At 38.1% G+C, this 21,344-nt stretch overlaps 2 protein-coding genes across 3 annotated transcripts in view; one reads left to right on the plus strand and one right to left on the minus strand.

The window, feature by feature from the left end:
- The window catches only part of shtd (anaphase promoting complex subunit 1), a 101,537-nt gene that overhangs the window by 43,549 nt on the left and 36,644 nt on the right, over positions 1–21,344 (minus strand). For both annotated transcript variants that reach the window (XM_069821455.1, XM_069821543.1), the window contains exons 15-22: positions 18,131–18,280; positions 15,583–15,753; positions 11,961–12,141; positions 8,268–8,602; positions 7,624–7,808; positions 5,382–5,619; positions 4,284–4,446; positions 2,973–3,152 (exon numbers count right to left, since the gene is read on the minus strand). In XM_069821455.1, coding sequence (XP_069677556.1) covers positions 2,973–3,152; positions 4,284–4,446; positions 5,382–5,619; positions 7,624–7,808; positions 8,268–8,602; positions 11,961–12,141; positions 15,583–15,753; positions 18,131–18,280 — 1,603 coding nt within the window. The remainder of the gene's footprint in view (positions 1–2,972; positions 3,153–4,283; positions 4,447–5,381; positions 5,620–7,623; positions 7,809–8,267; positions 8,603–11,960; positions 12,142–15,582; positions 15,754–18,130; positions 18,281–21,344) is intronic.
- Positions 19,815–21,293, plus strand: LOC138708238 (uncharacterized). The gene is made up of 2 exons (XM_069838581.1): positions 19,815–19,924; positions 20,660–21,293. Exons 1-2 carry the CDS (start codon positions 19,815–19,817, stop codon positions 21,291–21,293), a joined length of 744 nt encoding a protein of 247 aa, XP_069694682.1.

The raw sequence follows: 21,344 nt of genomic DNA on the forward strand, positions 1-21,344 counted from the left end.
CGTCATTTAGGCAGACTTTACACGTGCAATTGAAAAAAAAAAAAATATATATATATATATATATATATTTTTATTAAAACAACACAGAACAATCTTCACTTGCACCACTCCAACTCGGACCACCCAAGTGTTATCAATCATCAACTTTCTCTACGTATTTACTTTTCTGAATTTTTCAGAATTTCTTTGTGCATTGTGGATTTATGAAGTGCATACATCTGGTTAGTTTTACAGAAAAGAAACGCCAGCTTCAATAACAATGGAAAAAATTGTCCTCTATGCAACAAAGAAGAAGAAATGACTGAAGATCATCTACAAACCTGTGAAGTTCTACTTGCTGGATCCACCACAGACAAATATTGGAGAGCAAGAAAGCTAATGGCTTCATTGCCAAAGCCCAGCATTAGATAACAACAACAACATAACAATGGAAAATAGAATTATTTCAGCTAGATTGAGAGTCTGACCACTGAGCTGTGGTTCGATCTGCAGAATGGCACATAACAGTAAACCATTTCTAATCACACAAATTACAGACTAACTCCCTAATTTAATTTAATTTTAACTTTTAATTTAAAATACATTTATACACATTAAATACTATAGCACTTACTTTTACTGTACAATACAGATTAATCAGCAGGACTATTAGGCATTCTTTCTCCGGCACTGCAAGAAAAAAATCGCGCTATTGCACTTCCTTCGCATTGTGACTGCAGTTTCCTATTAGTCAGTAAACACGTCAACATTAATCCACATTCTAAAAAGGAGAGGGGAAAGTTAGACCTAATTATAAATTCAGGAAATTGGAAGATAATACAGTGAAACCTCTCATTTACAGACCTCAAAGGGACATAACAATCTGTCCGCATCTGGGAGGTGTCCTTTATTGGGAGGGAGGCTCCCAATCTAACAGTAAATTTATAATATGCATTATGTATCCCTTCACACTTTAGATGAAATGTATTACTGTAGTTTAATTCTAAATACAGTACACTGTACTACAGTAAATTCTTTGCAACTTTGAACTACAGTAGATAAGACCGAAAAAGGAAAATACAGTACTGTGCCATGCAACTTTATTCTAGGGCTATAGTTATGCAGTATTGTAATTTACAGTTTTCAACTTAACCTTTACGTTCAGGTGCCATGTCTCTCGAAACAGAACATCTGATTGAAGTGAAAAGAATAATCCTACTAACCCTATCATGTGTCGAATACAATTTCACGGTCGCGGAAACCTTGGACCCATCAGACAGGTTAAATTTTATGATTTTGTTTATCCACTCGCTTCCAGCTAACAAGGGGTAGCCGGCTGGGTTAGTGGTAGCCTACGAGACCCTTATTTTCTTCTTTCATGTTAAGGAATTTCTGTACAGTTTCTCAAACTCCAATCACAGCAATGCAAGCCCTAACCAAGAACTCTCCAATATGTCTAACTCTAGACACCACCATGAAAAAATGCTGCGGTTAACAACAACGAAATGAGAAAAAAGACTGTTACAACCAACCAAGCTGAAAACACAAAGTTTCCTGTCCAAAGTCACGGAAATAAAAACAGAATTGAATCTCCCTAAATCTAAAGAAAACATTTTAACCAGAGAAAATCCTCTAACCTTCAAACCAATTAATGTTCAGCTGGATTTAGAAGAACCAGTTACAAAATCTGAAACTTCCAAACCTGTACTAAAAGCACTAGCATTAGAAGCTGTGAACAATAGAATCCACCAGAAGAATGGTTACATATCTACACAGATGGGTCTATTATTGATAACAACTCAGGATCAGGAATTACGTGTGTGTTATTCTCATTTTATCAACCAGCAGGATATCATACAACAAACTTTGATGTGGAAATAATGGCTATTCATATCTCACTCCAACATCTACTACACAGAATAGATAAATTTCAAAATGCTGTCATTCTCTCTGATTCTAATGCAGCATTATATGCAATAAATTCATATAAAATGATGTCAATTCAAATTGAAGAATGTCACAAAATTATTCAACAACTTCAAAAACTACTGAAAAGAATTCAATTGCAATGGATTCCTGCACATTGCGGAATTTCTGGAAATGAAACTGCAGATTTTCTTGCCAAAAAAGGCTCCAATTTAATTCTGAACACAAATAAAAGCCTACCTTTTCAATCCAAGAAAAGACTAATTCAAAACAAATATAAAACCAAGCACTATGTAACAAAGCCGAAGATAAAAATGGAACATTTTAATAAAAAAAAAAAACAGAAATTATTCCAGAAATCCGACATAAATCTGCAGTAGCAAAATTCAGACCGCTTACGGAACATGATTATTTGGCCAAACACTTGCATAAAATAGGAATTTACACGAATCCTAATTGTCCTCTATGCCACAAAGAAGAAGAAATGACTGCAGAACATCTACAAACCTGTTGGATCCACCACAGAGAAATATTGGAGAGCAAGAGTGCTAATGGCTTCGTTGCCAAGGCCCAGCATTGGATAACATAAATTAATTATACTGGTACTGAAATTGAATATTACAACATTTTTATAATATTATGGGAATATGATATGAATTTATAATATAACAATTGAGTCAAATTTTATAGAAAAAAAAAAACAGAATGAAGTGTTTAACTGAATTATTACAAGAACATAATGTGAGAAATAAAAGAAGAGTCAGATGGAATTAGAAAAGTAGGTTTATACATCAATATCAAATCCAGAATTTTGGTCAAATGCACAAATATTATGAGAGACAACGAGTATAAGCCAATAGAAAAATTGAACAAAATAAGCACAATAAAGTACAGATTAAAAATGTTGTCACATAGGACCAGGTATTCACGCACTTTAAAAGACCAGCAAGCGCTCATAGGTACTTCAGAGAATGCAGACCTACAGCACTGTGATCGACCCCTGTTTAGAACTTAATGAACTCCCATTTTCTTCCTTATAAGTCGATGTACTTGGTTTGGACGTTTACCTATTTCAGAGAGCAGCACTTCTGCAATATGCCGGTGGGCAGTCCCCTCAAATATGAGCCCCACTCCCAGCAACGCTGCGACCTGAATGTTTTGTGGTATGTCCAGCTCGATGGACGTGGGCGGCAGCAGAGCTTCCACGTGGATGCTCATGAGCTTCGTGGTGGAGACATCCATCGTTCCTGCATTACACAAAGTTCATATAAACAGCGTGGCTTTCTCTGATCCCTCCACGTATAGGGCAGAGTTATACTGTGTTACAGAGAACAGTGCTTTAATACATGAAATACCAAGCAAGAGTTAAAAAAAAAAAAAAAAAAGTGTTTGCAACACAGAAAATTTATTCTTAATATTAAAGAACAATTCGAAGAGGAACATGAAATCAGCTTTTTATGAGCCATTATCCAACCACTGTGAGCTCATACCAATATGAGCCTCATCCAACCACTGTGTGCTTATACCAATATGAGCCTCATCCAACCACTGTGTGCTTATACCAATATGAGCCTCATCCAACCACTGTATGGTGATACCAATATGAGCCTCATCACACTACTGTGTGCTCATATCAATATGAGCCTCATCCAACTACTGTGTGCTCATACCAATATGAGCCTCATCCAAACACTGTGTGCTTATACCAATATGAGCCTCATCCAACCACTGTATGCTTATACCAATATGAGCCTCATCCAACCAACAGTAGGTTTTCAGTTCTTGGACCATCACCATACAGCCCTCGCTTACCACAAAATGATTTGAACATTTTCTTTTTGTTTCATTTAAAGACGAACTGCGAGAACAAGTTTAATTCAACTAAGGATGAAATGCACGAGAGACTTCACAAGAAAATGAAAAACTCATCCAAGATAGAATCCAGTGGTACTCTAGGTGCGCAGAAATCTAGAGCGATTATGTAGAAAAATAACATATCTTAATTCTGTGAATTTTATTAAACGTCCTAGAACATTTTATTTACCCTCGTATGTAATTCAAGGCAAAACAAGCTGAATTCCTACATTACGTTTACTTTATAACATGGAAACAAATAATTTGCTTATAGCCACCACAGTGTGTTGGACTTATAATCCTGTAGACTTGGGTTTGATCCCCTGATGTATGACTTGTGTTGGCTAATCCATGGGGTTTTCTCTGGGAACTCCAGTTTCCCTGTAGCACCTACATCATGAGCCTCCTATGGCACACCTTGGGCAGTGACTCCGGTCTACATAACTGACTTCATATGGGTGAATGGCAAACCATTAGTAAAAATAATAATAATAATAATTTGCTTATTAACTAACCCCCATTACCTCTCTTGGTTGCTGCCACTCCCAGCAGCAAGCCCACGCTGGTCATCTCGTGGCACTTTATCAGGTACTCGTAAGTGTTGAACTCTGCCAGATTGCTGAGGTGTCCATTGAGACCGAGGGCCATCAGGAAGCCAGCGTGCTCTGTTGGCACCTCGCTCGTGCCCTGCAACACAGAAAAGAACCATGCTCCAACAGAATAACTGGATAGCTGCTGCCATCTTCTTCAGAGATTGAAGTGCAGTGGGACCATGTCTAGCTTCCCAGCCCGTGTTCTGGTTTCCACGCAGTACTCAGCTGTATAGACTTAGTTTTAAAAAGTCTGAAATCTTTGGGGGGAACATTCCTTCTGGCCTACCCCTGGATTCAGCACTGTCCATGGTGATTGGTATGTTGCCGAGTTATCCTGAATGTAACCAAATTGTGTGACAACACTTGGTTTTCCACCAGCGAATTGGCATGTGGGTGTGGTGCCATAAATAAGATGTCAGCAGTACAAACACACTGTGGCTGTATCAAAAGGCTGCCATTTGAGAGGGACGATAACAGATCAGTTAGTAATCAGTATGAATCTTCTGGAGCATCTTCACTATGAGCCACATAGTGGGCGGAGATAGAGATTTTCGAACTATAGTCACAGTCTGAACCAGCGACAAACCTATCACAGGTCTTCAAATTACACCCCACCACTACTATAATGAGCATGTCTTCACAGTGCAAATGGAAGTCTCAAATAATACTTAAATTCTTTGACATATGGAGTGCTACTGCTTGCTTCATTTGACTGTGAATTCGTATGGACATAACTAAAGTTTTGAAATCAATTTTACTACGAAATATGTTACATTTTATATGACAGTTCATTTGCTAGTGTACAATACTATAATTGTATTGTTAATCAGACAAGTCAAATTTCTTTCATGGGATGACTATAAATGAACTGTCTTCGATGCATAATAAAGACTAAAAAAGTTTGTCTGCCAAAAAGAGTGATAATCTTCTCCCCAACCCTTTCTGATTCCCTACTCTTACTGTATTGTGTGCCAGCTTGGCTCCTTAGCAGCACTCCATCACACGATCCTTATTATTAGAAGGACGAACCTTGGGCTTATTGAACACGATCCAGTTCGAGTCGATGTTGGATGCGTTAGGGGCAATGCGCAGGCCGGCTGCCACTCCGTTGTGGAACAGCGGCCACAGGTTCATGTTGGGCACGACTTCAATGTGCGACAGATCGACAGTCGTGCCGCGCGGTGGAGCACGTCCTGTCAGGCAGAGGCGTGGGATAGGCAGAGTCTCTGTCACAACAGGGGCTGCTGTGCGAAGGGTAAACATCCCTCTGAAAACAACCAAATAGTACGTTTGGGCTGTATTTATGAAAGTAGGTCATGTGGTCACACACCCTCCATATAAATTTCAATAGTTGAATAGCCACCCAGAATAAGGTTGTAACCAGCAAATACGAAAGTCTTAAAAAATGGGGAAAAACACATTGTACTGTACATATTTTAAACTTTTAGAGCAAGGCTGAAAATCAGACGTGTGTGCTGATTATAATATGAGGACAAGCATTACACATAGTGCATCATTCACGAAAAAGTAAACTTATGAGGAATGAGGGTTACAACCTGCTCTGGCATGTTCATTTTGAGACTATATTTGGCACCTTATTCTATCAATAGTCTCTAAACACACGCCTTCATCTCAAACAGCAGAAATAACTAAAATGCTCTCTCAATTAATATCACTCAGTAAAAGAATTGTATTCCAATGGATACCATCCCATTGTGGAATCCTGGGAAATGCGAATGCGGATGCTTTAGCAAAGAAGGGCAGCACTGCTACTTACAGACCTGTTACTAAATCTACGTATTACTCTGTGAAAAGATTTATTAAATCTACACAATCTCAAGGGAAAAAATGGAATTCTCTGCATCATAATCCACAGTTAATTCCCGATTTATCACGCAAATCGTCTGTAGCTGCATTTAGATTGGCAACAGGCCATGACTGTTTGGCCAAACACCTGCATAGAATTGGAATATATCAGTCCCCTAACTGCCCATTGTGCAACTCACATCAAGAAATGGATTCGGAACACCTCAAAATCTATGCTTCAGTGGCTGACCATGATAATATCTTTTAAAAATATTGGAGTGCAAGACGTCAAATGGCTTTATTGTCAAACGCCTGGCATTAGAAAACAACAACAACAATATATTTTGCACCTGTATGACAGAAGAGCCACATGATTTTTTCTGACTGCAAAGGTAAATCCTGATCTTTTTAACTGCAAAGAATGCCAATCCCACTGATATAGCACTGTTCATTCATGTGCAGCACAAAGTTTGCATTATGATTAATAACTTATCGAGTCATGAATATGAACGAAAAAATTCTTGATGATGAATTTTAAGACCAAACTGAAATGTGAGTTCGAGAAAAAAAATATAAGAAGAAGCTGACTCGTGATGTTGCCAACATTCGTTACATGTGCCAATGATTCTGTACAAAGCAGCAGCTGGAGATGCTTCATTCTTGAGCAACCCATCTTAATCTGTTCCACATCGATATGAACTGGTAGGTTACTTCAACGAGTGTAAACCAGTTAAATGTGATTAATTAATACGCTCAGATGACTGCAGATATAACTGTTCAGTTCTTTATACTGTATTAAAGTTGTTGTTTTCTAATGCCAGGCGTTTGACAATGAAGTCATTTGACCTCTTGCACTCCAATATTTTTCAAAGACATTATCATGGTCAGCCACTGAAGCGCAGATTTTGAGGTGTTCCGAATCCATTTCTTGGTTTGAGTTGCACAATGGGCAGTTAGGGGACTGATATATACTGTATTAAAGTAAAGGAGAATGTTTGTTTGTTTCCAATGGCAGATTCTCGACGTTCATCATTTCCCTTCTTGTCAAAGTACAAACTTGTGAAGTTTAATCCATCACATACCAATAGATGTCATGACAGAGTTTCAGTCTGCATATCTCACATTTACTGAAATTTATAGTGGCAAAACGACGCAGATGCTGTGCTAAAAAGTCGTAATGTGCTGTACATATAATCTAATTTTGTTATTTCTAGTTTTCGTTGTAGGAAATGGAAGTTCTTGCCATCTGGCTTTATATTGAGAATATTTTCCATGTGTGATTATGGTATACTATAGAGAAGGACAGAAGGTGATCAATCTATGAGGAGAGCAATGGAGTATGAGCTGTTAAAAATACTAGTTTACAAAATGTTTAAAATATAATTGTATCTAAGATAAATGTTTATACAAATGACTTTTAAAATAAGTGTCAAGGTTTTGAGCATGTGAGTGTGGAAATGCCCACCTGCCAACAGGCAGCGCCATGGTGCGCGTGCAGATGGCGTACAGGTGCTTCTCCTGCTCCTCGATGAACTCGTGATCCGACACCTCGGGGCGCTGCGTGATGGTGATCTGCACAGGCTGCGATGACTGCAGCAGGTGCCGCACCTCCGCCACACGGTGGTCCTTGCTGAAGCGCAGCTTCAAGATCTGAACACAACCACACAGGCAGCTACAAGTCACTTCCACACAGCTGGGTTGACCGATGGTCAACTCCCACTTGGAGCATTCGACGGAAAATACTAAGTTCGTTTCTGCACACATATAATTAACTTTTCACAATTTCAAACAACAGTGTTTTAGTATTTTTCTGAAGAAACTGAAAACAATTACAACAGTTAAAGATGAATACTGAATCCGTTCTTAGACAGTTTTGTTCAACTGGCTGAAATTCCAACAAATATGAAGGAAAAACAGACTGAAATATGTACTGATAGAATGCTGAAACTTGAGTCTTTTTCCCAGAGAGTAAACGACTTTTGAATCGAGAGAATGCAAGAACAGTCTGCGTTTGTGAAAGAAGCTCTACATTTTTATACAATGTGCAACCTTGTACTTACGGGAAATAATTGACATTGAAGCAAAAGAGAGATGATGATGATTACTCACCTCCTGGTCCATCGTCTCCATGCCGTCGTCCTGCTCGCACTCTGCGACTCGCGTGGCAGCAGCCGCAGCCGTCTTTCTGTTGGCGTCGCTGCCGTTGGCCGTGACTGGGCCGGATGGCGGCAGGTGCGAGCACAGGCTGGTGCCGCTGGTGCTGCTGCCTGGACCGGTCACGTGCTTGGGGCGGCAGCACTGCGCAGCTAGGTCCTGCCGCACTATCAGGCGGTATGCAGATTCCGGCCAGTCAGGCGGAGGGCTTGAGCGGCAGCTGTAGATGGCATCGTTGAGGAGGAGGGCGATGCTGGCCGGCAGGGTCTGCAGCTCCCGTCGTGTTATGCCTGAGCCAACATTGATGTAAAGGAAATGCAGAAGAGCCTTTACAATTCGTCACTTTTATTTATTTTAATAACATATAAATATGGTTCAGTAATTAACGCAAATATGTTAACACTGCATAATCCATTAAAATATGTATCGGACTTTATGTTTGGTAAATATACAGTTAAATTGTAGTTCCCACTATTACAGATTAATACATTTTCATTTACCCTTTTCAGTAATATATCGGATATATTCATAGACTGTCGTACATTTGCATTTATCATAACCTCCAATTGCTCGTGGTGCTTTGTTTGAACTATACCTTGCAGATGATGAAAGGTATTCCAGGACGCAAATCCCGAAGTTATTATTGTAAATGTCGTTTGACTTCGAATATATAATTTGTATAACATCAATTGACAATACTCCACAGTCTGTCTGAAACAATTCAGAGCATTATATTCATTTTTCAAAATATGTTCCTTCCGGATAAGAGCGAATGGATATTTTCATTTCTGCACAGATGGGATTTGGACAATTCGAAGAAATGGAAAGGGTGGTTGTGTTGACCAGTATTTTGTGAACATTCTGCTTGTTAACTTTCAATTTACATTGTTTTAGCCAACATGTAAACAGTTGTACTGTATGTTGTTGAATGGCTCTGTGGAAGGAAATTATAGCAACGCCATTTCTGACAATAGATCACAGTGTCCTCTGCATATATCTGCAGAACCTTGAAACATGCTTGGTTCAAGAAAAGAATGTCGAACTTCAATTTCGAAAGTGCAGTTGGTTAGGAAAGAGCAGTTAATATTTATAAAATCTAATGTAATTTTAATTTTAATAAGATCATCATGCCTGGGACTGCATTATGGAGTACTGAGTTGAGGCAGAGGGGAACAGTCGCATGCGCTGTTCATGGCAGTACTTCTACTACACGGGTCTGCAGCTTTGTGAAATAATATGGCATTTCTATTATTAGTTTCAACGGGCCTGTTGTTTTCAAGTAAGTCTTTGTAATACAACAGAACAGTATTACTTTCTTTTAATGTTAATACAGTTAGTGGTGTTTACATAGGCTTACATAGTTAGGCTTACATAGTTAGCATTTTTTTTTTTTTATTAATTGTAAACATGTTGACAAAGAGGAAACAAGGACTGACAATCCATAGCAAGGAAAGAAACATTATTGAAAATGTAAAAAATGTTGTGATGAAGAAAAACAAGAACAGTGCTTATTATTCCTCTTACGGCAAGGGCAGAATGTATTCACAAGAATGATACAGCAAATAAGGAGTGAAATGAAAGACTGTACAAAAGAAAGTGTGTTGACAGCTGGGGGGGGGGGGGGGGGGGGAAGAATAAATATCCAGACTATCGAACTGCAAATGTAGATGGACTTTGACCGAAGGGCAATAAAATATACAACTGAGAATTTTTATTTGAACAACAAAGTAGTACTATGCTGCAAGAAGCTTCTGGCTGTGACAAGACAGAATTGAATTCAAATGGAAGACAAATACTGAAGGAAATGAGTATCAGGTGGGAGAACTGGAGGTGAAGATACCTACACAAAAACGAAGGGAGTTTAGGGAAGAGGGTAAATGATTTTGCACCTGGACAACATGAAGTGCTGGCAACATAAAGACATTATGGGACTTATTGTTGTCCATCTGGATGGGACTAATGGCTTTGTTGGAGCAATGCGAGTTTAGTATACAATGCAGGCAATGAACTCTAATAATTTCGAAAAATTGGATAGTACAGACAGTGACACTGAAAATGCGGAATCTACGTATTATGTTTATGTCTGACTTCGTTCTCTTGTATCCAAGTAAATGGATTGAAGCTTTCTGGTCACAGTGTAGTGTAAAGTTCCCCCATCCCACCAAGACAGTACACAGTGGCCAGTGTATTGAACTGGTGCCCACTCATGATGAAGCTAAAGTAGACAGTGAAATCTGGTTATGGAAACTAGCATTATAATGGCTGGGGGGATCATCATCCTAACCACAGAATAAGATAATTCTCTGATATGTGATTGATGAATGGTTGGATGATCGTTCACCTCTGCTCAGGCATGTGGAAAAAACGCCAGCAGCTAGCCAACTGGCCTTGCCCTTCATGGGCTGTCGCAGTATGGACTTAATTCTTTAAGATTAAAAAGATCATTACACCATATCAACGTGTTGTGACGAGACAACAGATGTGCTACCATGCAGATCAGCTGATGTACTGTTGAGCTACATCAAGTTCGGGGCAGAAGTAGATATCAGTTGATGACGACATTAAGATATAGGCACAAAATAGGAAAGATTAGAGAATGCTGGATTTGCTGTGAAAGACCTGCCCTTGGGCAGAAAACTATGAATGAATGAGATAGTGAGTAAAAGTATTTTGTTGGAATCCTTTTAGTGTAACTGTGATTTAAGAAGCAGAGATTTTTCAAATTTGGAAAAAGTTCAAATAGCTGCTTCTTTGCAAGTTTTATAAAATACAAAATTTTTAAGGCAATATTAGCTATTTTTATTTCATTGGCCAGAACTGAGCCAGAAGCTCTGTTTGCTTTGCTACAACCAAAGTATGTGATTGCTTGATTAGGAATATCAACATATTAAAACGAATTTAGCTAAATGAACCTGAAAATTGTCAAGTATCTGAGGTAACGCACAGTCGCATGCATACATATTGCTCATTATTACTTCCCCGAAGTTAGATCTTTTTTACACTATCTTCAAATGAATTACCCTATGTGTACACAAATTCACTTAATGTGTGGTTACCCTGTGTTAATTATCTGATATGTGATTTGATCACTTGACACAGATGAAAACCGTTGCTTTCCTATTTTTCTATTTTTTGTTAATATCACTTAAAATTCGAAAAATTCAACTTTACTTAGTAGGACTGTTTACTTGCATGGTTCAGCTTCAGCCAAACTAGCAGACCTAGTTACTTACCCATGAGCAGCACAGCCCTGTAGGGCATGTCGTATGTTACTTACCCATTTCTGCCATGAGCAGCACAGCCCTGTAGGGCATGTCGTATGTTACTTACCCATTTCTGCCATGAGCAGCACAGCCCTGTAGGGCATGTCGTATGTTACTTACCCATTTCTGCCATGAGCAGCACAGCCCTGTAGTGCATGTCGTATGTTACTTACCCATTTCTGCCATGAGCAGCACAGCCCTGTAGGGCATGTCGTATGTTACTTACCCATTTCTGCCATGAGCAGCACAGCCCTGTAGGGCATGTCGTATGTTACTTACCCATTTCTGCCATGAGCAGCACAGCCCTGTAGTGCATGTCGTATGTTACTTACCCATTTCTGCCATGAGCAGCACAGCCCTGTAGTGCATGTCGTATGTTACTTACCCATTTCTGCCATGAGCAGCACAGCCCTGTAGGGCATGTCATATTTGGAGCTGTTGCCCATGTCTTGAGTCGAGAGAAGTTCTTGGGGCTCTGCTCTGCTTCCTGGAGGCACAATCAGTCTCACGAAATTGTCCAACTGCAGGTGCGGGAGCTCGTACCCCAGCATCAACAGTGCAATTAGCTGCATCACAATATTATAAGCTGCACCTCATACTCATAATTTGTCATTTCTTTAAACTATGTCTGTAATTGTGAAGTGAATTATTGTTTGTTAGTTTTTGTGTGACGGCAACCAAAAAAACTGAAAAGAGATTCTTCCTCCATAACAATGTTACAGCATCTAGCTAGCAAATGTTCCTGACCCATTTACTGTATATGGATTCCCCCCCCCCCCTCTGCATCAAAATTGCCTTTCTTGTTTATTCCTGAAATTGAATTAACAACAACTGTTACCATCACTTAGAGTTCTCCATCAATCCCTGTTGCTCTTCCTCTTCCCCTACTTTCCAAGTTTTCCTTCAGTTGCTTTGTCCATCTCCTCCATTCATCTCTTTTCATTAAATTTACTTCAAGGTCCAGGGCTAATCTTGTGGTTGTACTATTTTTAATTCTTTTAGCGTGATCAAACTATTTTAATCTTTTAAATTTCATACCCATTCATTCATTCATTCAGTGTTCTGTCCAAGGGCAGGTCTTTCACTGCAAACTCAGCATTCTCCAATCTTTCTTATTTTCTGCCTTCCTTTTTGTTTCCTCATATGATCCATATACAGTATCTTAATGTTGTCTATGATTTGATATGTTCTTCTACTCCGAACTCTTCTCCCGTTTACCATTCCTTCCAATGCATCCTTCAGTAGGCAATTTTTTCTCAATCTGTGATCCAACCAATTCCTCTTCCTGATCAGTTTCAGTATCATTCTTTCTTCACTCACTCTTTCCAACACAGCTTCATTTCTTATTGTGTCTGTTCACTTCACAAGTTCCATTCTTCTCCATATCCACATTTCAAATGCTTCTATTCGCTTCTCTTCATTTCGTCGAAATGTCCATGTTTCTGCCCCCATACAATGCCACACTCCATACAAAGCACTTCACCAGTCTCTTCCTTAGTTCTTTTTCCAGAGGTCCGCAGAAAATGTTTTTTTTTTTCTATTAAAGGCTTCTTTGGCCATTGCTATCCTCCTTTTGACTTCCTGGCAGCAGCTCATTTCATACCCAATGCTTGTAATATATTTCAATTTTTCTTTTTTAGTTAAAGGCATGCTAACATTTACTTGAAGTATGTTTTATCTTGTTTTTTTCAAACTGTAGTAAAATTAGAAGTATTATGTATCCTTCTGTTAATTTCTCCTACAATTTTTCTCCAGCATTTATATCTCTATCCAATACACCAGAGTGTCTTTCTTTAATATTTCATTGTTTATTTTAATTTTGCCTATACCTGTCTCTTGCAACTTCCTTAGCCAGGTCGATTGTGATTGTATCCCATCTATGCAGGCACTGCTGAATCTCTTCTTAATTCTCTCCCAAGTTATTATGTGATTCTCAAATGCTAAAACCTTAAGAGCCATTTCCATTGGAACTTTCTTCAATTCTGCCAATTATATTTGTTCTTAATTTTATTATGATTGGTAAATCACTAATTTATTAAACATAATACAGTAGTGTGGCAGCTGATTAGTGATATGATAAGGTTCAAAGTCAAAGGAGATTTCCTCTCATAATCAAGAGATCAGGGAGCCATCCTCCGATGCATGTGGCCAGTGCACGTGGGCATGAGCACAATCATCACATTCTTATTTCATAATGAATACTACTCCATGCTATGGAAGTTGTTGAAAATGGTGTCCAACTGCATTGATATGTGCATTCACATACAAAAATTCTCCATCCATAATTTTCACATTAACTGCATTTTACATTAATATTTTACAAAATATTGCTGAGTACATTATTGACTGACATTTAATAATTTTCCCGTATGAGGCATGCATTTATTTGCTTCTCAAAACTGAAGCTCAGACAATCATCAATTAACACACGCAGTTGTTTGAAGTAAATTCAAAGAGGATCATGCACAGCATTTTGAACTGTTGAGACTTGAGGAGATTAATCCATTATGTGGTTATTAGTCTTCACTGGCATTGCAATATAGTTTTGGTGTTCAGAGTTTACCTTCACAAAATGCATATGAAGACATTATTACAAAAACACCCCTTGTCAAAATTGCTATTTTTCAAGAGAACAATAAATATAAATAGAACAACATATGTCAGCTGTTTCCATACAACTGGTGTTTATCCTTGTGGTTACTGCACCTGACATGTGTCATTTTTGGAGTCTATAAATATTTGAAACAGTAGCAAATGTGTCCTTAACTCAATTTCATTAAAAGTGACTGGGGTTGTTTTTGTAATAATGTCTTCATATTATCAACTAGATTCAGCCACTGCCCAGAAGGAAAACTTGTGTGTGTGACTGCAGACGGACACCAACTTAGCAGTCACTGCCTTAGAGGGAAGATGATGTATACATACATTGACATACTGTAATTCTGGCCTTTATGAAACTACCTCCAATTGAAAACGTCTTCAGAAAGAATAATTTCGGGCCTAATACATTTACACGGGTTAATCAGTATAACCCTAGCGACAATTTTATTTTTCTATAGAAGTTGCAGATGTACTCTTAAAGTACGATCACACGTCGCTACTTTTGCAGCGCTTCAGTACAAAAAACTGCGCAACTCTTGTACTGCGACGTGTGAACAACGGTGCAACCCGAAAAGTAGCGGCTGCCAAACCTGCTGCCTGCTACTTTTCCATGCTGTGCGCAGCTTAAAAGTAGCGACGTGTGAACAGGGTTCTCAGGGTTGCAGCCACAGCATTTTTGATATCGGTTTTGTTGAAACTTTTGCTGCGGTTGCAACCAGTGTTACCACCCAAATGTGCCAATGATACTTTTATTACTTGGATATATTTTAATGTTAAATGTGATGAAAATAAATTATTTGTAACAGTTATTAAATACACAACACAGTCTGAGCATAATTGGTGACAATATAATTCATTCTTTAAATTTTCCGTAGCGTAGTTCCAAATAGGAGGGTTGCCAACATTGATTATGTGAATATACTGTTGGTTATCATTTAAGTACATAGGCGTTTTTAAAAGCTTTATAGTAAAAATAATGTCAATTTCTGAATACTAGATACGACAGAAAAGCAAATAATAGATAAGGAAGCTTTCGCATGAGTTTCTTAATAATGCGAACATAACCACAAAATGTATATTGAGAAGTCAACACGGAGATGGAAACCTGCAGCATGACTGCGGCTGCAAAAGTAGCGCCTCGCGTGTGAACAGACTCGCAACCTCCAGTTGCAACTTTTGCAGCACTCGGGTTGCGCAGCAGGAAAAGTAGCGTGCAGCGCGCTACTTTTGGCTTACGTGTGAACACGACACGCAACTTTTGCAGCTGCAGTATAAAAGTAGCGACGTGTGACCGTACCTTTAGTATCAGAAAGGTGTACTCGCAATCAGATGGTTTTTGCTATGGCAGATCAGTTGTTCAACAGTTACTCTACATGAATTTCTTAACCACCCTGTTCACTGCATACCTGCACCACATCCTTGGTTTTCTTGTTCACGTGGCGGATGTAAGGAAAGGGTTCAGTGTCCTGTCTGCGTATCAGCTGGTAGATGTGCTGGAATATGCTTGGCGGGGTTGCGGGCACAAAGCTTGGCAGGGGCAGCTTCTTGAGATCCTGCTCCGTCACCTGACTCTCACACTACCAACCAGCCTTCATTAATGTGCAGTTCCTTACAGTAACATATTTTAATTGATAGTCAATAATTTTGAGGAAGAGCATATGGAAATAATGATCAAGAGCCATTTAATACAGTTCTGAGAACAAACTATTTTAAAATTCAAGTATTTGTAAAGTTGTTAAGTGAACCCTTATGGGGAACTCAATATTATGGAATGTAAAATATTACTGTAATCATGTTGTAATGTTAATGGAATACAACAATGAGAAACGAAGTAGAACGTCTGATTGTGTATATAATGATCACTGTTCATGTAAAATCACGTTTAAACTACATATATATATTCCGTCCATGAAAAACATTTTGTCACGTTCAGTACAGTACAAAATGTTACATTTGACATGAAGTTATGAAAGATTACCACATAAAATTTTTCTTCATTTTCGTTAAATTAAGTTACGAAATGCTATCATATAATTTTAATTTTGATTATTCCACAAATTATGTGAAATGTGGTTGTGCCAGATATAATACATTCAGTCAATATGGTTTTGAAATTGAACATGTATATGTGGAATTGTATTTTAATACTAAAGCATAAGACAATCCAAATTTTGTTCTTAGAATGAACAGTTTCAGCAGCATTCAATACTCGGTACTTGCAATTTTCTTATTCATTATATATATACATATAAGGTTTTTCATAAGGAATAATGCAAATAACTCATTTTTTTTAAATGCTCGGACACGTCAAATTTAGTATTTTGAAAGAAAAGTTTTACAAAAAAAGAAACAAAATTTTCAGCTGCCATTATTGTACAGGGTGTGACATCATCGGCAACATACAGAGTGGCACACGAAATCTCATACCATTTAATTATTTCATCAAAATTTTAACTGCACTAGTGGAAGCCGATAGGTAGCATCACAATTCAGATGTAACCATAGCTACGAGCACAAACATCAATTTGTGAAATGGCGGACAACGGGCGATTGACTGTTCAACACAAGGTGAAAGTTGTTCTGTTTTTCGCCGAAATGGAACATGTTCTGCATTAGAGATAAAATTCCAAATCCTAGTTATTAATTCTGTATAATTTTGTAAAGCTTTAATACAAATCAATACGTGTTATGTGTAAAATAAATGGTATGACATTTCATGTACCACCCTGTATTATTTTTTTTTTCTGAAAAGTTGATATCTTATTTAGTTATTTATTTAGTTTCATTTGTATCATACAAAACATTTGGTTGCTATGGGAACAGTTTCATTGTTGGCTTCTTTTGTTTAACGTATTTTGTGTGAAGAAAATTTTGATCTGTGACATCAGTCTAAAATAAAATGTTTTTAACAGAAACTGAAAGGATTGAAATTCTGATGATGATAGTTGGCAACAGAAGACGTACAAACAAGAGGTATGCATAATTTTTAATGAAGCTCATCCAGATCGGCAACCTATTTCACAAGCAACCGTGTGTAAAATAGAAAAAAATTCAATGAACACAGACATGTTAGGGACACGATGATGTGCAACTTGATTTTTTACTTTCAATTCAACAGAACCACAAGCAACTGCCTGGAGAACACTGCATCGACATAAATACCACCCTTATAAAGTCCATCCAATGCAGGAGTTGATGGAAGATGACTATGATAGAAGGTTACGACTTTGTATTAAATGTGTTATTTTCTCATGAAACTTCATTCTGTTTCAATGGAGAAGGAAAAAGAACAAAATTGCCAGTATTGGTCAATCAAGAATCCACACTGGATGGCAGAAATGCACACACAGCATCCTCAAAAGTAAATGTGTGGGCAGGAATTGTGGGGAAAATTTTTTTAGATTTTTCTTTCTTTGTTGAGACAGATACAAGTTGCCACTATTTGGAATTCTTGCGTGAAGTTCCAATACCATCCCTTGCTGTCTTGTATCCAATCATGAAGATCCATTATTATGTGCTAATTATTATATGGTACTCTGCAGGTGTGTGATAATTATTCCAAGAATATTGGAAAATTGTGTAGAAATCATGGTGACAGATTTGGCAGTGCTTCCAAGACTAGTGGAGAGCGACTCTTTGAAAAGTTTTGTGTTTTTATATATATATATATATACAAGTAAGAAATTACGATTACACCTTGCTCATAGACACCTTGTATGTGCAAAAACTGTTTTTATTAATCTCTCGATGAAGAGAAAAGAAAGGCTTGGTTATTTAACAATACTGAACCAGGATAGCAAGATGGTATTTGTCTAAATTCGCGATGGCTTACCTAACATTCGCCTTATAGAAACTCAACCAGGTAAGTAGCCACGTGGGATTTAAACCAATCCTGAGGAATCTTCTTTGTTGAGATTGCAACACTGCTCTAGTTGTACAGCACTTTGAACTCACCATGGAGCAGGTGACCAGCGGGCAACTGAAAGGGAAGTCCTTCCAATAGTGCAGCACGAAGTCCTGCAGCTGCAGGTCGCACGCCAGCTGGTGCAGCACCTGGGCTAGCAGCGGCAGGCTCTCCGCCACCAGCATGTTCAGCTTCAGCTCCTGCCAACACAGGGACCTCTAATGCTGAGTCTTCACTATTGTCACAAACGACAGCCTCAACCAACCTTTTGCCTATATGTATTATAGTTTTGTCCTATTATGTGGGGCTCAGGGATCTCAAAATCCTTCTTGCCTGTTCAGTACGTATTTTAACTCTGCAGATCCAATTCCATCTTTAGTGACTGTAGTGCCTAAATATTTAAATTTGTCCACCTGTTTAATCTATGCTCCGTCAGCAACGAAGAAGTCATATTTGATACACTTACTTACAGACCTGTTACTAAATCTACGTATTACTCTGTGAAGAGATTTATTAAATCTACATACTTAGATTTCAACAAACAAAATTTGATAACTCAATCCCAAGGGAAAAAATGGAACTCTCTGCATCAAAATCCACAGTTAATTCCCGATTTACCACGCAAATCGTCTGTAGCTGCATTTAGATTGGCAACAGGCCATGATTGTTTGGCCAAACACCTGCATAGAATTGGAACTGCCCATTGTGCAACTCAAACCAAGAAATGGATTCGGAACACTCAGTGGCTGGTCATGATAATATCTTTGAAAAATATTGGAGTGCAAGAGGTCAAATGACTTTATTGTCAAAAGCCTGGCATTAGAAAACAACAACAACAAACAACATATTTGAATACAAATTAATAATAAAATATTCTGTCTTATCCATATTCTTGCACTACTGCAGACATGTTGAGCTTGTCTGACATCTGCTTCATTATTTATATAAAATTCTTTAATATTGAAAGCCAATCACCTCGCTGTAAATTTTCCAAAACTTCCCTTAATATAAGCTGTGGAAAGAATCATAAGTCAATAAAATCTATCATGTATTTACTGTTAATGTGTTGGAGCCAACTGCACTGTTATTCCTCAATATCTTCTATTGTGTACTTCATGATGTAAATGTCTAAATACTAAAATCGGTCTTCAAAAGTGCATTTGAGATGTTTCCATTTGTTAACATTCCTTTGTACATAAAATTAAACTCTTTCTTCCACATTTCAACGTTTATCTGGATGAAATAGCAGTAAATCTTAATTTCGAGTTGATCAATAAAATTTATTGTATTACATTTTTATAGTTTGACATCAGTGTCTAAATTACTTTCCATATGCTAAATCTGACTTTCAATTAATTTTTTTCCACTTACAGTCATTACTTTCGTTTTAGATATATTTTCAAACCATATTTCTGCGCAATTTCATTTAATTTCTGTGTTGCTTTCTCTATTTCATCTGTTTTTCTAATCAGAATTTGATTATCTAAACATAAAATTGTTCTAATCATTCATATTCACTGGTCTGATTTCCATTCTTTTTACATTTATCAAGCGGAACTAAAGGGAGGGGCTAGTCATCAATTAGCACTGGTCAGCTTGATGAGTCAATACCTAACTTCCTCTTTACCCTTTCCTATCCAGTCCTCTGACTCAACTCTTACTTTCTTCAACTCCGATTGTATTAGAGCATTAGAGGCCTAGGGGTTCATTTCACTTTCTACTTTTCTATTCGTAATGCTGACCTGCTATGGCATTAAAATCGTCCTCCAGTGGCTTAAGGAGGGAAAGCTGGTGATCAACAAGATCTCCCAGCTAGGTCCAATGGACCCGTCGACGAACAGCAGGTGAGGTCCTCCAGACATTCTGGGGGTTGTATGTGAATGAAGTAGCCACCAAAACGTTAAAATATGGTGTTCACTTAAATCGGCTACAACTTGCCATTTAACCACTCCAATCTGACCATGATAATATCTTTGAAAAATATTGAGTGCAAGAGGTCATTGACTATATTGTCATATGCCTGGCATTATTTATGTAGAGGTAGAAAGCACTGTCCTACTACACTGCACACTCCATTATTGGTGTGTATAAGCACCGACATTTTCTCTCTTAAGCATCTGATGCATGCCTTTATATTCCTACAGAGTTGCAGAATTGCCATTATCAAAATTAAATTACGCTAGTTGAGGATACCTCGGTCCTTCAATATCTTCCAAAGAATGTCTCTTCTTTCTCTCTCACTTGCTGCAGTGCTAAATTATCATCTGTTATCCTCTGCATTATTCTTCGTCGAGTTCACGTGTGAGTAGGCAGATGGGTGTGATATGTTCACGTGTTCAAAGAAAAGAATATTTTAAAGTGACTACATTGTATATACTTGTAGACATATTTTTCTCTCTGAGAGCTTAAAATGTAATTATCTTATGTTATAACAGATATTATTATTATTACTTATTCTGACGATGCTTCAGAGGCTTATAAACATCTTACACAGCAAAAGCAATAGAAACAAATACAAAAGCAGAAGCAAGTAAAACAGCAAGAAACAAGAGCAGGAGCAATATGAGAAACTAAAGAAGGAGCAGAAAAAAACAAGAGCAGAAGCAACAAAAGTTGGAGCAGAAAGAGAAACAAGAGCAGAAGCAACAGAAGAAGCAAAAGGTGGAGCAGAAAGAGAAACAAGAGCAGAAGCAACAAAAGTTGGAGCAGAAAGAGAAACAAGAGCAGAAGCAACAGGAGAAGCAAAAGGTGGAGCAGAAAGAGAAACAAGAGCAGAAGCAACAGGAGAAGCAAAAGGTGGAGCAGAAAGAGAAACAAGAGCAGAAGCAACAGGAGAAGCAAAAGGTGGAGCAGAAAGAGAAACAAGAGCAGAAGCAACAGGAGAAGCAAAAGGTGGAGCAGAAAGAGAAACAAGAGCAGAAGCAACAGAAGAAGCAAAAGGTGGAGCAGAAAGAGAAACAAGAGCAGAAGCAACAGGAGAAGCAAAAGGTGGAGCAGAAAGAGAAACAAGAGCAGAAGCAACAGGAGAATCAAAATGTGGAGCAGAAAGAAACAAGAGCAGAAGCAACAGGAGAAGCAAAAGGTGGAGCAGAAAGAGAAACAAGAGCAGAAGCAACAGGAGAAGCAAAAGGTGGAGCAGAAAGAGAAACAAGAGCAGAAGCAACAGGAGAAGCAAAAGTAAGAGCAGGAACAAAAATGGAAGCACAAGTGTGAGACCGTATGTTGCTTAGTTTGTGTGCCAGAGTACATAATGTGTGTTGTTGT

The sequence above is a fragment of the Periplaneta americana genome, chromosome 1, assembly GCF_040183065.1.
Source record: "Periplaneta americana isolate PAMFEO1 chromosome 1, P.americana_PAMFEO1_priV1, whole genome shotgun sequence".
Lineage (NCBI taxonomy): Eukaryota > Metazoa > Arthropoda > Insecta > Blattodea > Blattidae > Periplaneta > Periplaneta americana.